We start from the raw sequence: 24,943 nt of genomic DNA on the forward strand, positions 1-24,943 counted from the left end.
ATTAATAATTTAAATCTATTAAATTAAGATGATTCATATATTTGAAATTAACAGAAAACATTTAATTCTGTAGAAGTTATATTTTATCTTTCTATATGCGTATTTGTGTTATGTCACACATAAATTTATATTTTATTGATTTATAATATGTAGAACTGAAATTGCAAAGAGGTAATTTATAATTCAAATTTGATTTCTGCCTGTTCTAGAATAGCCATTAAGATCATTAATGTATTAGACTTACCGTAAAGATTTGATATGAATTAACAAATTATATAATGGCATAAAATAATTTATTTTAACCACATTTAATTGATCTTTATGGTATAGTAGAAAATGCTGATATTTTAAATCTGAAAAACATGAATTTTAATGCAACATATGCCACTTAACTGCTGGGTGAAATTGTGCAATAACAAAAATAAAAGCTACTATTTACTGAGTAACTCATATATGTTTACATAGTTATTCAATATTCAATAATAACTTGTTAATTAGATGTAATTTTCCCCAGTGTACCTATTTAAAAGTGGAGAGAATTAAATCTCAGGTTGCCTAAGGACATTGAATGAATGAATAACATAACTGAAATCCAAAGAGCATGTTTTTTCACTGCCGTCATTTACCTTTCCTCTCAAAATTCGAGTTTTATTGTGAGGATTGCAGTTTGTTAATCAAGTAATAGAGTGATTTGCACAGAGAAAACCTTCAATAATTGGTAGTTACTTAAAAAAAAAAGTCAACAGATTAAACTCAGAAATCCTTTATGTTTTCTTGCCCTCCAGAAGCAATGATGCCTTCCAACAGAATTGAAGGGCTGACCTCCTTCTTTCAGTTACCACCATATTACTTATATTTATATTTTCATTATTGCTTGTTGACTTCCTTTTCCCTCTTTATCTGCCACCTTCCATCATTCCTACAGAAGTTAATGAAGACTAGGTTTAGTTATTTGCACAACAGAATTTTATGTATATGGGAGCTCCCATCCTCTGGATTTTCATGAGGAATATGATTGTCACTATCAGGCATTTTAAGGCTTGTTTTACATAAAATAGTACATGAAAAATGTATTTAAATGGTTTTTACTCTTTTGTTTTAAAGATTTTTTTTGAAAACTAATCAGAAGAGGAATGCTTATATCTCAAGAAAATTGAAACTATCTGTAAAAGAATCTTGTCTGTGCTGTGTTTTGATTAGATTGAAGCTTAGTGTAAACAGAAAATACAAAAGTTTGTATTTTTGTAAAAAAATGCAGTATGTTGTTGGCTAAATTGTGTCATGAAACCAGAACTTTTCAAAATCAGGTGACTATATAGGGCTTGACCAAATCAACCTATCTTGATCACGTTTTTCTAGGGCTTCTTTCCCAAAGAAGGCCCCAAGCTGCTAGTGACACTATCTTTGCAGTGTAGGGTCTTATTAAATGGACAGAAAGAGCTAGCATGTTTTATATCATGAAGTAATTTAGGAAAACCTTCACTAACAATGTGTGTTTTTTTCTGTTTAAAGGAATATTTACAACATTTGAATTCCTCTGTTTCTCCATCAAAGCCCATCGTCATTAAAGCTACTTGCACTTTGGGGATAGAAACAAAGCCAGTTCCAGGAATCCCTAAAACAACTTTGCTTGGAAATTTCCAGCAATACTTAAAACACCATTTTGTAGCAATTCTTTATGATAAACTGTAAAATACAGTTGCCTGAAAATGACTGACAAATCGATCATCATTCTGAGCCTGGTGGTTTTTCACAGCTCCTTTATAAATGGAAAAACATGTAGACGGCAATTGGTGGAAGAATGGCATCCACAACCCTCATCATATGTGGTAAATTGGACACTAACAGAAAACATCTGCATGGACTTCTACAGAGATTGCTGGGTTTTGGGTGTAAACACTAAAATAGATACTTCAGGCAATCAAGTTGTTCCCCAGATTTGCCCTTTGCAAATTCAATTAGGGGATATCCTTGTAATTTCTTCTGAACCATCTCTTCAATTTCCAGAAATAAATCTGATGAATGTTTCTGAAACATCTTTCATCGACTGTGTGCAAAATGCCACAACTGAAGATCAGTTACTTTTTGGTTGCAGACTAAAAGGAATGCACACTGTTAATTCTAAGTGGCTGAGTGTTGGGACACATTATTTTATCACAGTCATGGCGAGTGGTCCATCACTTTGTTCACTGGGACTTCGACTAAATGTGACAGTGAAACAGCAGTTCTGCCAGGAATCTCTGAGTTCAGAAATTTGCTCTGGTCATGGTAAATGTCTTAGCGAAGTTTGGAGCAAGATATATAGTTGCCATTGCCAGCCTCCATTTTCTGGAAAATACTGCCAGGAACATGATGCATATTCTTCTAAACCATGTAAAAATAATGGCAGTTGCATTAATGAAAGAGGAAAATGGGATAAGCAAGGATATGAATGTGTCTGTCATCCCCCATTTACAGGTAAGATTGTTTAAGATATACAATTTTATTAAAATCGAGAATACAATGAATTCATAAATTGTTACTTAACAAAAAGGAAACTACATTTTAAAAATTAGATTTCTTAGAATTGACTAAATATAGATTCTGGACATATGCAAATCCTATTAGGGATCCTCTAAAATAGCCTTTTTGCTTAACTGAAAAAGGCCTCTTAGAAACATGTTTTATAGTGAAATATCTATATTTACATGTTTCCCAACATCCATTCTTAATGTCTCATACGTTAAAAAATAAGAATATCAGAGTGGTATAAAAGCTTTTAGTCACTGAATGAAATGCCCAAGGTTATGGTATTTGGATAGGTGATAACTTGAATATGAAGTGTGCATCTGAGTAGAGGAAGTCAAGGAACTACGGTTGGAGGGCAGTCATTGAAGCTGCTTGGCCGGATTGGAGAGAAACTGGTAATTGTGAGCCAAGAGTAATGTTTTAAATGGATGTTCGTATGGCATGCAAAACGTGATTTATAGGTGATAGTGACAAGGATGAAAAAAAGATGCTATAATTCATAACTGGTTGTAATAAGCTCAATAAGAGGGAACTATCAGGAAGGGTTGTGAACAGATGTTTGGTGAGTAATTAAGCCAGAGGAAGGGCAATCTAAAAAATTTTAAATTATGCTACCTGAGGCTAAAGTGAAGTTTGAAGGGAATAAAACTCTCTTTATTTCAGCATATACTAGAGGAATTTAAAGTCAATGGAGGAAAGTGAGGAGCAAGATTGAAGAAATGTAGGGAACATTTAAAGCTTGGAAACTTGTAAAATAACTTATTTTAATGAGAGTTTGACAGACCTGGCATGGAGAGTTTCAAGTAAAATAGGTAAGAGCTGGATGATCTAACAGAGAGAAATATTTGACATGGCTGGTAGTAACGGCCTGGGAAAACAGCAGATTGATAGTGTAGTTTGGTCATAAAAGAGGAAGGAATGGTAGAGTAGAGCTGTGTCTAGAGCAGATCACCTGCAAGGATTTAACTGTAATTTTGTCAGGCAGGCTTTAGGGGGATTTCCTCTCCTATGTGTCTGAGGTTGACTTCATTGGAGCCAAAGCTGAGGAGGCTCTGTGATAAGATTTAATGGGGAGGCTAGCTGTGGTGGCTCAAGCCTGTAATTCCAGCAATTTGAGAGGCCAAGCTGGGCATTTCACCTGAGGTCAGGAGTTCAAGACCAGCCGGGCCAACGTGGTGAAACCCCATCTCTATAAAAATACTAAAATTAGCCAGGCATGATGGCAGGCGCCTATAATCCCAGCTACTCCAGAGACTAAGGCGGAAGACTCCCTTGAACCAGGAGGCAGGGGTTGAGGTGAGCTGAGATCGAGCTATTGCACTCCAGCCTGGGCGACAGAGTGAGAATTTATTTTATTTAGAGTTTGACAGACCTGGCATGGAGAATTACAAGTGAAATAGGTAAGACCATTTTTCTTTATTAGAGAAATATTTATCTAACAAAGAGAAATATTTGACATGGCTGGTAATAACAGTATAGGAAAATAGCAGATTGGTAGTGTATTTTGATCATATAAGAGGAAGGAAGGTCAGAGCAGAGATATGTCTAGAGCAGATCACCTGCTGGGATTTAACTGTAATTTTGTTAGGCAGGCTTTAGGGGGATTCTTTCTCCTATGTGTCTGAGGCTGACTCCATTGGTGGTAAATGTTCCCTACAGTTTTTTCAATCTTTCTCCTCACTTTCCTCCGATGACCCTAAATTCCTCTAGTATATTCTGAAGTAGGGTTTTATTCCCTTCAAACCTCACTTCAGCCTCAGGTAGCATAATTTACATTTTTTTAGATTGCCCTTCCTCTGGCTTAATAACTCTCCAAAACAAACAACAAAACAAAACAAAAAAATATTTAATGGAAGATCTCAATAAACCATTGTAGCCTACAAAATTCACCTAATCCAATCTTTCAAAGAGTCATTTTGGACTTGATAGTAGCTTGGTACCAAGATCATTACAGAAGTTAATACCAATAATAGCCACTGAATATATTGTCTCTATAACATGGATCAAATTCTAATTTGACTGTACCGGCATTGGTGATAGAAGGTGCAAGTTATATCCCTGATTTATACTGGGGTATATCAGGTGATTAAAGATAAGGCAGGCTGGAGAAAAAATGAAAGCACTCAAATTGCTAATTTGGAGTGAATGATAAATCAATTTAATAGACAATCTCTAAAGCATCCATTTTCACCCGTCCAAAGAGTTTTAAAGGATATTTGGCCAGAAAATGTCTACCATATGTCAGAATATTAATTTGAATGTATGCATTCATAGTTCATGGGATATTATTTTGGTGGTTTTATTATAATTGCATAGAGTGGTTTGCTTCTTACTCATGATTTCTTTCTCTTTTCCTTCCTTCCTTCTCTTCCTTTTTTCCTTCCCTCCCTCCCTCCTTCCTTCCTTTTCTTTCCTTTCCTGTCCTTTCTTTCTTTTCTTTCTTTCTTTTTCTTTCTCTCTCTTTCTTTCTTTCTCTCTCTTTCTTTCTTTCTTTCCTTCCTTCCTTCTTTCTTTTTCTTTCTCTTTCTCTTTCTTTTTTCCTTTTTTTTCTTACAGCCATAGGTGCTTTCAACCATTAAACTTTGAGCAGTATAAAAATATCTAGATAGTGCTTCATTATTTTTATAACATTAAGAATACTCCATTTTCCACTTTAATTATAAATAATTACTTCAATTATAAAAATCTCAGAAGATAATGAAATATGTAGAATTGCCAAAACCATTGAGAATGCTCACTGCATTAGTTTGCTAGAGCTGCCCTAACAAAGTATAGATTGGATGGCTTAAACAGAAACTTATTTTCTCACAGTTCTAGATGCCAAAAGTCCAAGATCAAGGTATTGGTAGGTTTGGTTTCTTCTGAGACCTATTTGACTGGTCCATAGACTGCTATCTTTTTCCCTATGTCTTTACATTGTCACTTCCCTGTATGTATGTGTACAAACATTCTTCTCTTAGAAGAACACCAGTCACATTGGATTAGGACACACACTACTAACCTTACTTAGCCTTAACCGTGTACTTATCTAAAGATGTTGTCTTTAAATACAGAAACTCTGTGATACTGAGGGTTAGGACTGCAACATGTAAATTTGACAGGGGTGGGCGGGCACAATTTAGCTTATAAAACTCACTGAGTTTTAATTAGGTCATGGCCTATTGAGCATTCTACTGTTAATTTAGTTTTTATGTTTGGAAAACATTTTGAAAGAATGATTTTTATTTATATTTTCATTTATATTTTTATTGTGTTTAGGGTTGCTTGGAGGTAAATGAAGAAAGAGGAGTTCTGCTTTAGTGAAGTAGGGATGTCAGTATAGAAGGAATTTGAAAGACATTAATGATAATGGCAAAAACTGCTTATAAATTAAGAGCTTAATTAAACTGAGGATAAAAAGCATATTGCAAATTTACATGCAGTTGTTTTGTAACATTTGTCCACTTGGTATGCCCTGGGATTTCCAAGGCACACTCATCTACTAAGAGATTAACTATGCATAGAACTAGTTTGTTAGGGAAGTCTATATTTCCAAATCTCACTTACACATATTATTGTATTCCCACTATAATAGAGTGATAGAAGGTGCAAGTTATATCCCTGGTTTATGCTGGGGTGTATCAGGTGATTAAAGTTAAGGCAGGCTAGAGCAAAAGTGAAAGCACTGAAATTGCTGATTTGGAGTGAATGATAAATCAATTTAATAGACAATCTCTAAGGTCCCACTATGATAGAGTGGGACTACAATAAGTGAGATTTGGAAATTTTATATGCCAACAAGGGCGAATAAGTGTTGAATTTGCAAGTTTGGGCACGTATTTTGAGAATCTAGGCAGCCATTTCTCCTTTTGAATTGTTCCTTGGCTAGGGAGTAAAGGCTGTGACACAATACACGTTTGAATGCGTCACTTTGTAAATTACCACTGCAATGCTATTAGTGGTACTTATTATATGTATTAATATTATCTACCATGAACACAATTAATATTTTTAAATATTATGTAAATTAAGTAAAGCTCAAATACCACTATCCAGAAAAAAATACTTGGATATTATAGTCTGGAGTCAGAAGATGAAAAACTTACATAAAGTATCAAAATTAATTTTTATTTCAATTTAAATGCATCTTTGTGTAACATGGTTTTATGGCTGAAATTACATTTGTCATAATTTGATATTTTCATTATTAAAGAATTGAGGGAAAACTGATGGTTATAATATTGATATGCAAGGTAAATAAACATTTTTTCAATGTTACAGGAAACAATTGCTCAGAAATAATTGGCCAATGTCAACCACATATCTGTTTCCATGGAAACTGCAGCAATATTACTTCAAATAGTTTCATTTGTGAATGTGATGAACAATATTCAGGTAAAAATACATATATACACATACATATGCACAAACAATTTTAATTTTATGTATTTCAAATTAAATGTGAACTACTTCCTTTATTGAAAAATATAATTTTAGAGGTTATATATACTGAACTATTTTATGGTAAAGTTAATAAATCAATTTGGTTAATACAATTAAATCATGCAGCTAAATGTTTTATAGCATAAGAAGAGTTTGAATGCTAGTTTACATGCTTTTCACCATAAAATTACTTATATCTTTCTTCAAACTTGCATTTATGATCAATGAATTTGAAATTATTAATATCTTTACTTGATAATTCTTAACCATGTTAAATTATGGATATTTTCACTGAACACATATTGAGGTTTAAGTTCATTTAAAAAAAATAGTCTGCTAGAAGGAATATTATTAAATGTTTTTTGGTATAAAATAAGCATATAAAATATTTTTATCAGAGTACTATATTTTATTCTATTCAAAATTAGTTTGTTAGATAACATTCTTCAAGATAATGAAGTAAATGATTTCTTTTTTTTGCATGTGTTACACTAAATGTAAATATATTTGTATGCATTTCTTTTTATTATTCTTTAGACCGTTTGGCTAAATTTAGATGCTGTAAAGTTGTCGACCTTCTCAGCTTATTTCCATTATGCTCTAGTATGTAGGTTTATCCTTGAAATTTAGGAGCCCCCTCAAATGCTTCCCACAAATCCAGCTATTCCAAAGCACTGTTAGAATATTTAAAATCTTGTACACTTTTGAACTGTTATTAAATTTGCTAAGTGTCTTTTCATCATGGAAGAAAAAAACTTTAATGTTTTATTTTAAAAATGTAATTTATTGTAATGTTCAAAAACTGATTTCTTTGATACTTAATTTTTTTTAGCCGTGTAATTAAATTCTTGAAACTGATTTTGAGCAAGATGCAGCCAAACTTAGAGGATTCTATTATTAAAATGTCAAAGTGTCCCAGGGCTATTAGTTTCATTTTCAAAGTCATTCTTTTGAGACTTAGACATTTCTAAAATGTGAATGTTGATGAAAAGAAGCAAGAAAAAGCACATTATGCCATGTTACCATTTTTTAAATAACAGTTTTGTCACAATGAATTAATTCCATTACTCTATAAGTATTTAAAATTTAAAATTATTTGTGAATTTTGCAAGTGTAATTTTTATTTCAGTTGTGTGAATATCATGACTAATTTGAATCAAAATATGAATTATGGGTGAACCACAGCACATTTCTTATATTTTCTGCTCCACACTTTTCTATATTTGATCAAAACAATGTATTATGCTACATACTTAACAAAATGTATATTTAAAATTTCACCACAGAAACCAATAACTTTATTTTTAAATATTTTTGCTGAATTCACAAATTCACAACAGCACTATCGATATTGTCAGATATCTTGCCTTTGAAAGAATAATCTTGCAAAACTTTATTTTAATACATTGGAGGGAAAAATCAAACCATTATTGGAATTAACTGATTATAAATTTCAAGGTTTGGTTTTGTTTAATTTTTTGAGACAGAGACTCACTGTTTCACCCAGGTTGGAGTGCAGTGGTGAATCTCTCGTCACTGCAACCTCTGCCTCCTAGGCTCCAGTGATTCTCTTGCCTTACTATCCTGAGTAGCTGGGATTACAGGTGCATGCCACCACAGCCAGCTAATTTTTTGTATTTCTAGTATGACGGGATTATACAGCCTTGTTGGCCAGGCTGTTCTCAAACTTTTGGCCTCAGGTGATCCACTGGACTTGGCCTCCCAAAGTGCTGGAATTACAGGAGAAAGCCACCAACCTAGCCCAAGCTGGCATTTTCTAACTGTGTGAAGTTGTCTACTAGTTGAGCTGATGCTTTGACAGCTATCACTTTACTTTTTGTATACACAGAGGAACTTGCAATAAAAAATGAGAAAAATAATTTTGTGATAGTCATTTGATCTAAATGAAAAGACATGCTCACAAAGTGATATGTAAGAAGACCTTCTGCTTATGCACCTAATTCATCATCAGAAGACAGTCTTCTAAAATATTTACTAACATTTAAAAAAGTAGAATGCTGATGGTTCCTCAACTAATGTATGCATTCTGGTTTGTATACAGTCAGTAATATCGCTAATATCCTACAGTGAATAATTAATAGTGGCACAGTTTAGGGACAACTACATATTTATCATCAATTTTCTAGGAAAACATAAATTTGAAACTAAATTTTATTAAAAATGTACATTGTTTCTTTTGAACTTATTCCTCTATAAGTATTTATTGTAGAATAAGAACTGTTCATCAATGTATAATAAAATATGTAAATAGTTGTACATTTATACCAAGGGCTGGCAAACTTTCTGTAAAGGGTTAGATGATACATATTTTAGACTTTTTGAGCCATATGGTCCCTATCACTATGATTCAACTCTGCTATTATAACATGAGAGCAGCCATAGACATACATAAATGTGTGAATTTCACCATATTAATGAAACTTTGTTTACAAAAATAAGTGGAAGGTTTTTTTGGCTTACTGTTACAGTTTACTGACCACTGTTTTGTACCAGACAATAACTGACCAAACCTCTATAGCAAGAACATATAGGCAATTATCTATAAACCCTATGATGACACTGGTAGCCTCAATTTTCCTCTCATATGTAATATAGACATAACTCATAATTTCCTGTGACTCTCACTGACCACGCTCAGTGGCGGCCCAGAAGTCCGGTGCTGGAAGTGCAGCATTATTAGTAACCTTCTCTTCATACAAACTGAAATAAGGAGGAATTAGCTATTTTTGGCTGCTAGGGTCTTCAAAGTCCTACAAGCTGTCCTTGAATGATTGACACAATAAAATTTGCATCTGGACAGCATTGAAACAAAGAGAGGTAGTTTATCACTGGCTATATTATCATATTATATGCATGTTAAAAAATTAATTTTCTGCTTATGTATATCTATATCTCACACTCCTGGAAAAGATGAAGGCAGAATTTAAAGTACCAAGTGGTGATTTATCATACCCATCCCCATTTATTTTAATGCAGCTATATACAATAGTACTTGGTTAAAAAAATCCAGGACAAATGGTATTTTAATATTTGGAGATAATTGATATTTCATCAAAATTCTGTGTTCTACTCCATGAGCATAAACTGGTGCTATCCTAAGCAAACTAGAATGATTACCCAATGAAGGTTTGGTAACTATAATAGGGGTAATTTTTACATTCTTTTGAGACCTACAGCCTGTGACAAAAGTGCACAGGAAGCATCACATTTAAAAGATGTATAAAATATGTCTATGTATCCATCTGATATAGCTTAACCATTTCCCCACCCAAATCTCATCTTGAATTCCCACGTGTTGTAGGAGGGACCAGTAGGAGGTCAGTGAATCATGGGGACAAGTCTTTCTTGTGCTGTTCTCATGACAGTGAGTAAGTCTCATGAGATCTGATGGTTTCAAAAAACAGAGTTCCCCTGCATAAGTTCTCTCTCTCTGGCTGCTGCCATCCATGTAAGACATGACTTGTTCCTCCTTGCCTTCCACCATGATTGTGAGTCTTTCCCAGCCACGTGGAACTGTAGGTCCATTTCAACTCTTTATTTTGTAAATTGCTCATTCTTAGGTATGTCTTAATCAGCAACATGAAAATGAACTAATAGAGCATTTATCTGATTATTTCATATATATTTTCTAATATTTTATTGTTGATTGCTTCAAAACTCTTCAGAAACTAATATTTTTCTGCAATGATCAACTGTGCATATTAATATATATTATTTGATATATGAATCTGGATTTATAATTGAGATTATGTTCCAATGAGTCATAGTAAAAGTATAGAAAATTAATATTTCTTATGCCTTATCAATTGGGATTATTATAAAATTAGCCTTTATGTCAAGTTCTCATTGCTCTTGAATTTTTTTCCAAACAGAATTTTGGAATTCATATCATTTGGAATATTAGAGTTGTCATACCTAAAGCAGTTTAATAACCCACATCTAAAGCAAATTTACATTAAGACTACAAATAAATATTGTATAGAGTATGCCAATCCTATTTTAAAACTAAAGAGCCCCTAGAAAAACAAATTCTTGATTTTTCAGATATCTCTATATTGTGAAATAGGGTATAAATAAGAATAATTAGCTATGAGGTCAAACTTCAATTTCAAACATTATAAAATTAAAATTAAGAATTAAAATCTAATCTGAAACCATGTGAAAACTTATTCTTCATTGTAATCCTGAATTTGAAAATGTTATATGAGATTTATGCATCCATTAGAAAGTGACTTATTCTCATGGTATAACTATAAGATTTATTGCTACATTTTTAAAGGTGTATTTTTGATCAATGCAAGCAAAATTTAAAATTATTATGCTATACATTATTAGTTTATGACACATTTTCAAATATGAATTTGTTGTAGAAACAAGTGATTGTCAGAAAATACACTCTTTGTTTTTAGTTTAAGACTAAATTAAAGCTACCAAAACCAAATTTAGTTTCAAGCTAGGAAAGTTTATTTGTAAGGATGCTGAGAGGTTTGAACCCAAGATAAGTGATGTTAAAAGGTTTTGCGGTGTCATTAGAAAAATAAAAAATTTTCAGAATATGGTAACTTCAACTACTATTTTGGACAGATAATAAGAGATCCAGATCTGATTAGTAGAGAATAGTCTAAGATGTTTAGTTAGCAGTTTAAATCAGAGGGTAGACAGAATACTTTCCCATGTAAAGTATATATTTCTCCATTTGCGTAATCTTCACCGATGGGTAGAATTTATGAAGAATAGAATTTTGTTCATGGAAGGGAAAGCAGGCAGGAGCTAAATCTGATACAACTTTCTTCATACTGAATAATTGAACTTTAATCCTATTTTGAAACTCAATTCTGGTAGAGGTTGGAAAATTAATCTCTGTCAATTTAACCCTGTCTCTAACCCCCTGCCATGTAGAGAATTGGACTAGCTCTTGCTCTCATAAGTGGAATTTAAAAAATTAATGTGAGTTACATGAGCTTATAAACACACATGTGTAGTCAATATTAAGACTTAGCATTTATACAATTTGGGTGATAATTTATGGCAATGTAAACAGTTTTTAAGGCATTGATTAGGTAGGAGTTCATGTAAGTTTACTCTGGGTTGCTATTACTTTTATATTGTCAAACTTTATTTTGTAGTATTTTTCTCCTTGATTCTCTAATCACTATGATAATTATTAGCACTGATGGTGGCTTTTATTTCCAAGCACAGCATAATCCACAATAACATAACATTTAAAAGCAAAGGTTCTGTATTGATTACCAACATGAAAAATTTCCTGTGCTATCATACTTCATCGATAAAGAACTGAATCTTCCTATGAACCTTCCAATTAATTTCTTCCATTGTGATGAATCCTCCATAGATTTATTGGCAAAACATTATTTCCAAGTGTTCTCCACCCTGCTATAAGTTGTCTCGAAATAGTTTATGTGTCTACCAACAAAGTAGTGTATACTGTGAACTTAATAAATAGTAATTATTGATAATTATGAGATTATCAATTATGAGATGAGTAGCATCTCAGGATGCTACTTAAACTTTTTATTGCTTGTAGTGAGAAATGAGAGTGTAAACTGATTATAAAATGAAGACTTGAATGCTCAATAAAGCACATAATTTATCTAAGATTATTAAACAGATACATGTATATGCCAATTTGAATGTCCTTTTATTGTTTTTCCATGTATAAAATATTTATTTTTTCCTTTTGTTGGGGTGATAATAATTATATTTATAGGATACAGAGTGATATTTTGATACATCTATACAATATCAGAGTAATTGACATATCCACCACTTCAAACATTTATCATTTCTTTGTGTTGTGAACATTCGGAATCCTCTCTTCTAGGTTTTTGAAAATATATAATAAATTATAGTTAATCATATTCACCGTACAGTGTTGTAGAGCACCATAAATCATTTCTTCTATCTAGCTATAATTTTATATCTATCCATTAACCAAACTGTCCCCATCCTCCTTTTCCCTACCCCAGCATCTAATACTCACAATGCTAGTTCCTACATTCATGAGCTTAAATTTTATTTATCTTTCACATATGAGTGAGAACATTCAGTATTTAGCTTTCTCTGCCTGACCAGTTTTGATTAATAAAATGTTCTACAGGTTTATCCATGTTGCCAGGAATGACAGGATTCCATTCTTTTTATGACCAAATAGTATACCATTGTGTATATAGACCAGATTTTCTTTATCCAAGCATCTCTTCATAGAGGATGAGGGTGTGACTATCTCTTTGGTATACTAATTTCATGTTCTTTGATTATTTTAACTGCTATTTGATGTGCACCTTTCTTTTTATCAGAAAGTCCATGAACTAGTAAATAAAATAATCTCATTTCTACTTTACCTTTTAAGCAAATGGTAGAAATATAATTATAATTTGGAATTACTTGACTCCAATGATTGATCTTAAACCAATATAATATGTTGCTTCTCTGATTTATTCATGAAAATGTCAACAAAATATTTAATAATGTGGTATTAGCTGTGTATATTTCTATAAGGCTCATAATATACTATAACCTTTGAAAGCCAGTATGACTCACTCACTTTGCCATTTTTAAGTTGTCTTTTTATTAGTGATTTGTAGAAAAACTGGATAGAAGTCACTTGTCATGTATGCAAATAGTACAAATAATTTTTTTTGCCTCTGGCTTACCTCTTTATTTTTACTTGTTTCTTTATTTGTTTATTTGAGATGGAGTTTCACTCTGTAGCCATGCTGGAGTGCAGTGGAGCCATCTTGGTTCACTGCAGCTTCTGCCTCCTGGGTTCAAGTGATTCTTCTGCCTCAGCCTCCTAAGTAGCTGGTACTACAGGTGTGCACCACCATGACTAGCTAATTTTTTATTTGTGTGTATGTGTATTTTTAGTAGAGACGGGGTTTCACCATGTTGCTCAGGATGGTCTCGATCTCCTGACCTCATTATCCACCCATCTCAGCCTCCCAAAGTGCTGGCATTACAAGTGTGAGCCACAGCGCCTAGCCATCTTTTAATTTTTTTTTCATTTAATTATTTTGATGAGCAAAGGTGTTCAATGTTAATAAAATCAATTTATCATTTAAAAACACATTTTGTAGGTATTGTGCCTTCTTTAGGAAACATTTGCATGTTCCCAAATCGCAAAGAATTTCTCTGGAAACTTATAGTTTTAGCTATCTGTTTAGGTTTATAATCTACTCAGTCAATTTTTGCATTTAATGGAGTGTTGGTTTTTTTTTTTTAATTGTAATTTAGGTTCTGGGGTACATGTTCAGATCATGCAGGATTGTTGCATAGGTACATACATGGCAAGGTGGTTTGCTGCCTTCATTTCCCCATCACCTGTATCTGCTATTTCTCCCCTCATATTATCTCTCCCTAGCCCCACCTACTGACCACAGTGTGTGATGCTCCCCTCCCTGTGTCCATGTGTTCTAATTGTTCAACACCCGCCTATGAGTGATAACATAATGGTGTTTGGTTTTCTGTTCTTGTGTCAGTTTGCTGAGAATGATGGTTTCCTGATTCATCCATGTCCCTACAAAGGATACAAACTCATCGTTTTTTATGGCTGCATAGTATTCCATGGTGTATATGTGCCACATTTTCTTTATCCAGTCTATCAATGATGGACATTTGGGTTGGTTCCAGGTTTTTGCTATTGTAAACAGTGCCGCAATGAACATACTTGTGCATGTGTCTTTATAATAGAACAATTTATAATTCTCTGGGTATATGCCCAATAATAGAATTGCTGGGTCAAATGGTATTTCTATTTCTAGATCCTTGAGGAATCACCACACTGTCTTACACAATGGTTGAACTAATTTGCACTCCCACCAACAGCGTAAAAGTGTTCCTATTTCTCCACATCCTCTCCAGCATCTGTTGTCTCTAGATTTTTTAATGATCGCCATTCTAACCGGCATGAGGTGGTATATCAGTGTGGTTTTGATTTGCATTTATCTAATGACCAGTGATGATGAGCATTTTTTCATGTTTCTTGGCCTCATCGATGTCATCTTTTGTAAAGTGTCTGTTCATATCCTTCACCCACTTTTGAATGGGTTTGTTTGTTTTTTTCTTGTAAATCTGTTAATTTTAGTATAAGGTGTCAGGAAGGGATCCAGTTTCTGTTTTCTGCACATGGCTAGCCAGTTTTCCCAACAACATTTATTAAACAGGGAATCCTTTCCCCATTGCTTGTTTTTCTCAGGTTTGTCAAAGATCAGATGATTGTAGATATGTGGTATTTCTTCTGGGGCCTCTGTTCTGTTCCATTGGTCTATGTCTCTGTTTTGGTACCAGTACCATGCTGTTTTGATTACTGTGGCCTTGTAGTATAGTTTGAAGTCAGGCAGTGTGATGCCTCCAGCTGTGTTCTTTTTGCTTAGGATTGTTTTGGCTATGTGGCTCTCTTTTGATTCCATATGAAGTTTGAAGTGGTTTTTTCCAGTTCTGTGAAGAAGGTCATTGGTAGCTTGATGGGATAGTGTTGAATCTGTAAATTACTTTGGGCAGTATGTCCATTTTCACGATTTTGATTCTTCCCAACCATGAGCATGGGATGTTTTTCCATCTTTTTGCATCTTCTCTTATTTCATTGAGCAGTGGTTTGTAGTTCTCCTTGAAGAGGTCCTTTACCTCCTTTGTTAGTTTTATTCATAGGTATTTTATTCTCTTTGTAGCAATTGTGAATGGGAGTTCACTTTTGATTGGGCTCTGTGTTTGCCTGTTATTGGTGTATAGAAGTGCTTGTGATTTCTGCACATTGATTTTGTATCCTGAGACTGCTGAAGTTGCTTATCAGTTTCAGGAGATTTTGGGCTGAGATGATGGGGTCTTCTAAACATACAATCATGTGATCTGCAAATAGAGACAATTTGACTTCCTTCCTTTCCTATTTGAATACGCTTTATTTCTTTCTCTTGCCTAATTGCCCTGGCTAGAACTTCCAATACTATATTGAATAGAAGTGGTGAGATAAGATCAACAAAATAGACCACTAGCCAGACTAATAAAAAAGAAAAGAGAGAAGAATCAAATAAATGCAATAAAAAACAATAAAGGGGACATCACCACCAATTCTACAGAAATACAAACTACCATCAGAGATTACTACAAGCAACTCTATGCACACAAACCAGTAAATCTGGAAGAAATTTTCTTTTTTTTTCTTAATATGTGGAAATACAGTTCAGCACAATGTGGCAACTGTTTCTTTTACCCATAGATTTACTTGGTATCTTATCAAAAATAAATTAAATATATATGTGTGTATGGCTAGTTCCATAATCTCTATTCTATTCCATTTGTCTATTTTTCTTTCCATAGCCAATGCTAGTGTTTCCTGCTTAGTGTATATTTATATTGAAACTTGCGGTTCTATAAAACAAATCCTTGAGTTTCTTAGTCTTTATCAAGAGTGTTCTGACTATTCCAGATCCTTTGTATATACGTAAAAATCTTAGAATCCAGTTGTCAATTTATTTTAAAAATTCTACAGAATTTTAATTCAGCCTCTTTTGTTATTTACCAAATATGTGTGAAGGAGTTATTTGCCAAAATATCTCTTTCCTTTCCTTCTACGGTTACACATATGGTAGACTCAGAATTCTCCTACTGGTCACTGAGGCACTATTCATTTTATTTCAGCCATTTGTGATCCTCTCACTATTCTTCAGATTAGGTAATTTATATGGATACATTTTTCAGTTTACTCATGTATTCTATTTCTGTCTGGTTTTGTTCATTCTTAAAGGACTTTGTGCAGATTTCTGTCTGTTTTTATGCATAACTTTTCTAGTTTTCAGTGACAGAATTCATCTGAAAAAAGCTATACCACCAACAGAGAATTGCAAATGTCAATGTGGCTCTCTTTCTCTCTCTTTTTCTTTTTAATTTTCAGAAATTTTATGTGTTTTCAATGAAACAAGCAACTCTTTGGTGATTCTAAACAGGGCCCTTTCAAGTAGAAACAGTAATTTGGGACATTTAACTAAAATCAAGTCTGTATAATTAGGCATAAAGATCAATTTATTTTAAAGTGGTCCTGACTTCACTATAATTTGATAATTGTTTAAAAATGAAATTCACTAATATAAATGAGGAAACCAGTAAATGGAGCACTGTCAAGAGGGTGAATTTAAATGGAAAGAGAATTGAACAGAATTTTTCATGTGTTTTTTCTTAAGACTAAATGAACCAATTCATGTAAAATACTTGGTAAGCATTTAATTAATTTTAGCTTTTGCTACTTTTTCTATTGTTTGGCATAACAACTTTCTATTCAATTTTATTTCCACCATTTTCTGAATACAGTCAAGTCTGGTATCCTTTTTATGGCATTCAGGTGTTTATGTAATTGATGTCTATCTACTTTTATAATCATTTTTCAATATTGTCTTAACCAATCATTTGTTCTAACCAACTAGTCTTTGTGATGGTATGATGAATAAGCCATATGCATTCATATTTTCTCTGCTGTCACTCATATTTTATATTTTCTCGAGAATTAAGTCTTCTTTTCCTTCACTTCTGCAAAAATCCACTTCCTTTACTCCTCCTACTGATTTACAAAGTTCTTGACCGCAAAGCCTGTGATCCATTCAAATTTACAGCCCTATTTTGTAGCACATATAAGGTATTGAATAAATGTTTAATAATGAGGAGAGTAGGAAATGTAGGGATGTTCTTAATCTTAAAAGAAGTTCAAAGTATTATCATTCTCCTTTGGCAGACATATTTGAAAATAGGTCTGCCAATTTTTTAGTCTGAAATCACAGAGTTATATTTGAGTATTTTTTAGTCTGAAATCACAGAGTTATATTTGAATATTGTACATTCTTATTGTCATGTGTAGAAAGAAAAGAATCACAGCTTTCTCTCCATGTTTTATTAACACACAGAAAGAAAAATTGAAAAATATACCATTTCTTAAAAATAAAATGTATGGTTTTGCTACAAATGGCCAAATGGAAAATATGATACCTGCTTATTTTTGACTCAGAGGATATTCAATTTTTATGCAAACTGAAAATTACGATTGCTTTTTTTTTGTTTTAAAAGTGAAAAAATGTAATGACTACTTTTAGCCTTGTAATATTGAATGCGTCAGTTGGCTCCCGTTGTGAAATGTTGAATTGGCTATCACTGGTGACAGCTGTTCTATACATCACAGTAATACTGCTTATATAATTGTGCTAATTTTCCACTTCTAATTTGTCATTTTTAGTGATTTAAAAAATCGCTTGATGACTGCCTGAAAAATGACTGAGGTTTTTTCCTATATTAAGTAATTTTTGCTGGTAAAGTATAAATCTTTTAATGAGTTCTTGAATTCTGTTGAAGTCTGCATATTTTCATTCTTTGTTCAACTAAACAGGTGTGACAATTTATAGAATTCCATGCAGAGACATCTCTCTAATTACTCCATCTTGGGACTTAGAAATGTGTTTTATGGGGAAATGCCATAAGCTTATTTTTTAGATACAGGAACATTTCTGAACATATGGCTTCAACTTTTATTTAGTACAAAAACTTGAAAATGAAAATCTAGAAAGTTGAATTTTCAGGGCATTTTACCTTTTCTCTGTGGGTAACCTTATTATTGTATCTTTTCTGGGATGCTCAGTGATATTACACTTTCAGAAGCTGGTTAAAAGCACAATACCATAATTATTAAAGTGTCATCACCCTTTCAATAGATATCATACTTGATTGCCTAGAATGTTGATTTGATTAGTGTGATAAAAATTCTAAATTTTTACAACCTACTTCAACATGTCCAGGCTTACATTAATAACCATATCAAATTCATATTGTATAGATTTAAAAGCAATTTTAGAAATGGTTTGTAATAAATGAACGTTTCCTGATTCAAGATAAAGATTTGGAAATGATTAATACATTTCAAACTCAAATTATGCCGCAGTTCAAGGGAATTTTCTATTAAGATTAAAAACAAATTTAAAAATAATCTGATAAGTGAATTAAATTAAGGTGTACATATAAACATCTTAATGAGAAATCAATTTTGTAAATTTGGATACAAATGTAATTTCTTTTTCTGTCCTTTAATCATTAGATTTGATTCTGTTGGTATTTGTTAGTCTATCTATCTGTGGTAGATCAACTCTGATGGCAGGGAATACTTGAAATTAGACCTTTTAAAGAACGTCTTTAACAGTTTATTCTGTTTAGTAAAACAAATATCATGCATCATGGCAGATGAATCCACCATTTGGTGTTTAGGACTCAAGGTTTCACTTCAGGAGCAGGGTCACAAAAAACTGAAGCTTCTCTAATTTAATCATGACTGTTAGTTGGCAAGTTACTTTTTTAAATAAGAGAGTAATCCTCATATATTCTCCATGACAAAATTTTACTTAACTAATTGCTCTTAGGAGGTTTTACATTTGTATAATGAGGATTATCATTGATATAGTGAGAAATACAGAGTGAACATCATTTTTAGCTTACTGAAATCATGTAATTGGTTCTGTAATATTCCTGAATTATTTATTACTTTCTGAGTCAAATGTTTTAAAAATGGAATAAATTAAATTACTCCAGGAAGAGAAAGCTGGGGAAAGTGTGTGTGTGTGTATGTGTGTGTGTCAAGAAGTACAAAAATTTATATAATGAGTATATACTTTACGTAAGGTAAACGACATATGTCAGATGATTTTTATATCAGTGATTTTAAAACAGTTATTGACCTATGACTTTCTGATTAAATTGCAGATGTTAATTTTAAAATTGTGCCTTCTTATGCTTTTCAGAATTTCTTCATAGAAACATAATTATCTGGCTACTTATCATTAGCTAAATATAAAATTATTTTCAAATAAGTATTCTTGACCACACCAAATTTTGTTAGTGTAGCATTATGTGTAAATTTAGCCCTATAATTTTGAATTTTCAGTTCATTGTAAAATGCTGAAATTCTATTAATAAAATCATTGTTCCACTGCATATATATAAAGACCAATGGCAGAAAGATTAAATACGACTGTTATTGAACAAATGAAATGCAGTAGCATTTTTTGTTTGAAAGGGAGTCTTGCCCTTTTGCCAGACTGGAGTGCAGTGGCACGATCTTGGCTCACTGCAACCTCCATCTCCTGGATTCAAGTGATTCCCCTTTCTCAGCCTCCTGAGTAACTGGGACTACAGGCGTGCACCACCATGCCCAGCTAATTTTTTTGTATTTTAGTAGAGACAGGGTTTCACCATGACCAGGATGGTCTTGATCTCCTGAATTCATGATCCATGATCTGCCTCGACCTCCCAAAGTACTGGGATTACAGGCGTGAACCACCGCGCCCAGCCAGTAGCTTCTTTTTTTTTTTAATCTCACCAAATATAGTTTGTTTTTATGACCAAAACCAAAGAACTACTTGTATATTTTTAGTGTTTTGAACTCTGTACAATGTTTTCATACATAGATGGCACTCAATGATTTTAACTATAAGAAAAGAAAGGCAATAACAGTTAAGTGCTATATCTATTTCAGACTCTTAGACAGTTGGACTAGGAAGTGGTTACTTTTCCCAAAAGAGACACTATAATTTTCTCAGTAAGTTTATTTCGAATGCTGATAAAACACTTCTGTCTGAAAAAAACTGACTTTTATCAATAGCTGAATCTCTGGGATTTTAGTCTATATTGCAAGCATATTTTCTCTATCCCTTTAATGTATGTTTTTCTTATCCTCAGCCAAAATGCAAATCTCCTTGTTTTTGACATTCTCAGGTGCTTTCATTTCTTTCTTAAGTTTTCCTCCTGTGCTGTTCACTTCCAGTTCTTTCAACACTTTTAATTCTTAGTGCTCTTACATCTTCACTACTCGAAGTTTTTACTGGTCATCTATTTCCACGTAATAAACTAACCCTAAATTAAGTGACTTAAAACAATGACAACATTTATTTTCATAAATCAGCAATTTTATTTTGATTTTGCTCTGATTATTGTCATCGGGGGTATTGCAAAGACTAGGTGTTGAATTATCTAAAGATTGCTTACTCACAAATCTGGAAGTTGATGCCAGCCATTGGCTTAGATGTTAGCTGATGCTATCTGTTGGAAGACTTACATGCTGATTTCCTACATGGCATTGGCTTCCCTATACATGGTACTAAATTCCACAACCTTCAATAGAGGCAGTGAGCTGTATTAACTTTTATGGCTTATCCTCAGAAATGGTACACTGTCATTCTCTGTATATTCTTATTGCTGAGGATTTTATATAAGCCCATTCAGGATAAAGGGGTGGAGAAGGTCTGGAAGATAAATTTCAGTTGGAAATTTTATTGAAGCAATTTTTGATAGTCTACCACAGCACACATTCTTCTTTCTCTTTCTGCAGCTGGCTATAGAATCGTATAAAACTATACATTCTGCAATGTACCATTCACCATGGGGTCATTATTACTTCCTGTAAGCTAACAATTACATTTATGAACTATTGCTTTAGACATAGTATTCAAATATGCTCCTGCTTTGAGCTCCATGTCACCTTGATCAGTTTAGCTACTGCTTTTAGCTTTGTCATTTACTGTCTTCTTAGTTCCTCTCATTAATTGATGAATACACCTACTTGATAGTCTTTCTTTTCAATACAAATCTTGTCATCACGATTTTAAAATCTTGCTTCAAATTTTTTGATCTCCTTAACTGCAAGGAAAATCACAATCACTTTAATGTAACGACTCATCCACAAAAGTGCCAAGAACCTCACCATTACTTAAAACACTACTGGGCCTTGTTATCCCTCTAGTTCTCTCACTTTCTGAATCATTCTACATTTCTTTTCTTTTCTTTTTTTTTTGAGATACAAATCCCATAACCGACATTATTATTTTTCCTGTGGAGGAAATATTATTTGGTGGGAAAATATTTCTTTTTAAGTTCAAGGACTTTAATGTGACCTCATATCTGCTGTTTATTAATCTTGTCCAAAGCATTTACCTTTTCTAAAGCTAAATTTTTTTATGTGCAGTGGTTGAGTAAAAAACAAAAAAAGAGCATTATTTTGAAGTTTAGTTAGATCTTGTATCTAAAATATGAATATTGTGCTTAGTATCTAGAAAGTACCAAATTATTAATTAGTGGTTTTATATTGCATAAATTTTTGTTCTTTTGTAACTAATCAAAATCCAGGTGTCATAGTTAGTGGAAATCCCAAAATTTTTTAAAGCTTTAAAAATATAATGGTCTTTACATTCAGCAATGCTGTCAATACACTATGTCCATCTTTACTTAGGTATTGACACAGTAACCTCTTTAATTGTCTGTTGCTTCTTTTTCAAATTCTCCAAGATTTTTGGGTATGTTTTGTTTGCTTTTTGTTCAATTTCTCTTTCCTAAAGTTTTCCTTACTCCATCCCCATCAAGGAGATTATTTTTATCCCCTACACAGAAATTACATATCAACTTTATCTATTATTTACCAGTTTATTCTTAACCATACAGTTCCTTACCTTTTTTCTCTAGTTTTATTTGCTTTAATCTGTCTACTTACAACATTCTACCTGAATTATTCTCCTTATCAATGGACTGATGTAATATGTTACATGAATTTAGCATAACTGGATTCATTATTTGATACTTACTTTTTGATGTCTAAGAACCATGGATTTAATTCCATTGTATTACCTGATAGATGTAGATGACCTATGAGGGTAAATTGCTTCATTTTGTTAAACCTGTGCCATTGCTTATGAAAGCATAACCTAGGGACCTTAGGAGTTTGAACCCAGGGAAAATTATTTAGATTTTTAGCACACAAGAGAGGATATACCAAATAAGAGTACATTATTAAAAAACTATAAATCTTAGAGAAAAAATAGTTTTATAAAGACAATATTTATAAGAACCAACCTAGGAATTAAATAAGAAAAATAATGAATTTTAAATAAAATATGCCTAAATGCATAAACTAGTTAATTAGATGGAGTGATGGCTCTCAAATACAGAAGTATATGTTGTTCAGTGTTCAACGTACTCATTTGAACTTCATTTCATCTGTAAATTTTTCCTGTAAGTAAAATCACATTTTTGTACAAATAAGACAATTTATATTTCTGTTTATGTGCTACATTATTAAATTCTATGCTCTAGTGAATTCCAAATAATTTGTAAGTCATAATCAATGAAAAGTTGTTCAAGAAATTCAAGGTGTGTTATTCAAAAGTTCATCAAATTTGTAAGTGCTACATTAAAAATTTTTTTAATTTGTTCCAGAAACATTTCCATAAGAATATGTATCTGACATTTTAATGATAGCACTTGATTTTCATAGATACAGAAAATACAACTTGCAAAATAATTATAATACATCTCTACTTTTGTGATCATCCTAACATACTGCCTTCCAAGAGAAAACATGGATCTGCTAAAGATTCTATATTCTTCCATGATGGTTGTGATTACTAGACATAAATGGCATTCAGACTTACAATTTTTTTTTTTTTTTTGAGACGAAGTTTCATTCTTGTTACCCAGGCTGGAATGCAATGGCATGATCTCGGCTCACTGCAACCTCCAGCTCCTGGGTTCAAGCAATTCTTCTGCCTCAGCCTTCTGAGTAGTTGGGATTACAGGCATGCGCCACCACACCCGGCTAATTTTGCATTTTAGTAGAGAAAAGTTTTCTCCTTGTTGGTCAGGCTGGTCTTGAACTCCCAACCTCAGGTGATCCACCCACCTCAGCCTCCCAAAGTGCCGAGATTAAAGGCATAAGCCACCACACCCTGCTTACAAAATATTTTGTTTTAATTACATTTCATCTTCAGTATTGGTACACACTTCTTTATATGGATCTCCCAACTCCATGACTTCATTTTTGAAAAATAATTAAACAAATACATATTCTAGTGTATCTCATGATCTCCTTCAAAGTACATGGAAATTGATAATATGATGTTAATTTGTGTACAAAGAATGTACTAATTATTCAGTTACTGAGTAACGTGAATTACAACGGCATGAACAAATGCAATCATCTTTAATTAAACTATATATAGAAGGATTTAACAGCATAAAAATAGTATAATCTAACCAGATTTCTTCTCCCATTTAGGTTCTATATTTAGTTTTTGAATCTGTCACATTTAAAGCTAAAATCCCATGAAAATGTTATGAAATACAGTTTAACATGGCAATACCATGTTATTTTAAGGTTAGAACATCTTAAAATATTTTATTAGAAATAAAATAGTACGGGCAATTTACATAATCCACTTAATTTCTGTTTTGAACAAGAATACAAATACTTGTGATTCAAAGTAGAGAAAAAATAGTCAACTAGTATTTTCTGTAACATTTATTTTACAGTAAGGGATATTTTCCTTACTAATGGCTCTGGCTACTTAATGAGATCATATTCTGAACTTATCAATTATTTCAACATAAATTACGGTGATATCAAAGGAGGAGTTAGTGAAAAGCTGGTTGTGATGACGCTAAGCAAGTAGTCCAAGATCTGAAAATCATTGGTTTTACTCTCTTGTACTAATACAATATGCAATCCCAGCATTCATAGCCATTATTTTATTAGTTGATTTTGTGAACTTTTTTTTTTTCAGGCAGTGTCTCATTTTGATGCCCAGGGTAGAGTGCAGTGGCATGATCACAACTCACAGCAGCCTCAACTTCCTGGGTTCCAGTAATCCTCTCATGTCAGCCACTAAAAGCAGCTGGGACCACAGGCACGCTACCACATCAATTTTTTTTTTTTTAAAAAATGACGTCTCAGTATGTTGCCCAGGCTGGTGCTTTTGTAAACAATCCATGCCATCCTTTTTTTATAGCTTCACCCTTAATTTTAGAACTGAACACTATATCCAGATCCATCTTCTTAAGTGGATTTGGCATGTAGGTAACAATTTCCCTTCTTGAATCACGTTTAACAACTTTTACATTAATGTGGAAGACACATCAAATTCCAGAGATTTACAGTTAACTCTCTTTGATTACAGTATTCACTTAT

At 32.8% G+C, this 24,943-nt stretch overlaps 1 protein-coding gene across 1 annotated transcript in view; it reads left to right on the top strand.

Annotated features, from left to right (window-relative positions):
* EYS (eyes shut homolog) overlaps nucleotides 1–24,943 on the top strand; it is a 2,025,572-nt gene that overhangs the window by 212,913 nt on the left and 1,787,716 nt on the right. Inside the window, 2 exon segments of the mRNA XM_021676159.2 lie at nucleotides 1,513–2,457; nucleotides 6,769–6,882. Of these exon segments, the coding sequence (XP_021531834.2) occupies nucleotides 1,710–2,457; nucleotides 6,769–6,882 (862 nt within the window). The 5' untranslated portion in view covers nucleotides 1,513–1,709.

The sequence above is a fragment of the Aotus nancymaae genome, unplaced genomic scaffold, assembly GCF_030222135.1.
Source record: "Aotus nancymaae isolate 86718 unplaced genomic scaffold, 86718_ANA_hifiasm-v0.15.2.pri h1tg000040l, whole genome shotgun sequence".
In the NCBI taxonomy this organism is placed as follows: Eukaryota; Metazoa; Chordata; class Mammalia; order Primates; family Aotidae; genus Aotus; species Aotus nancymaae.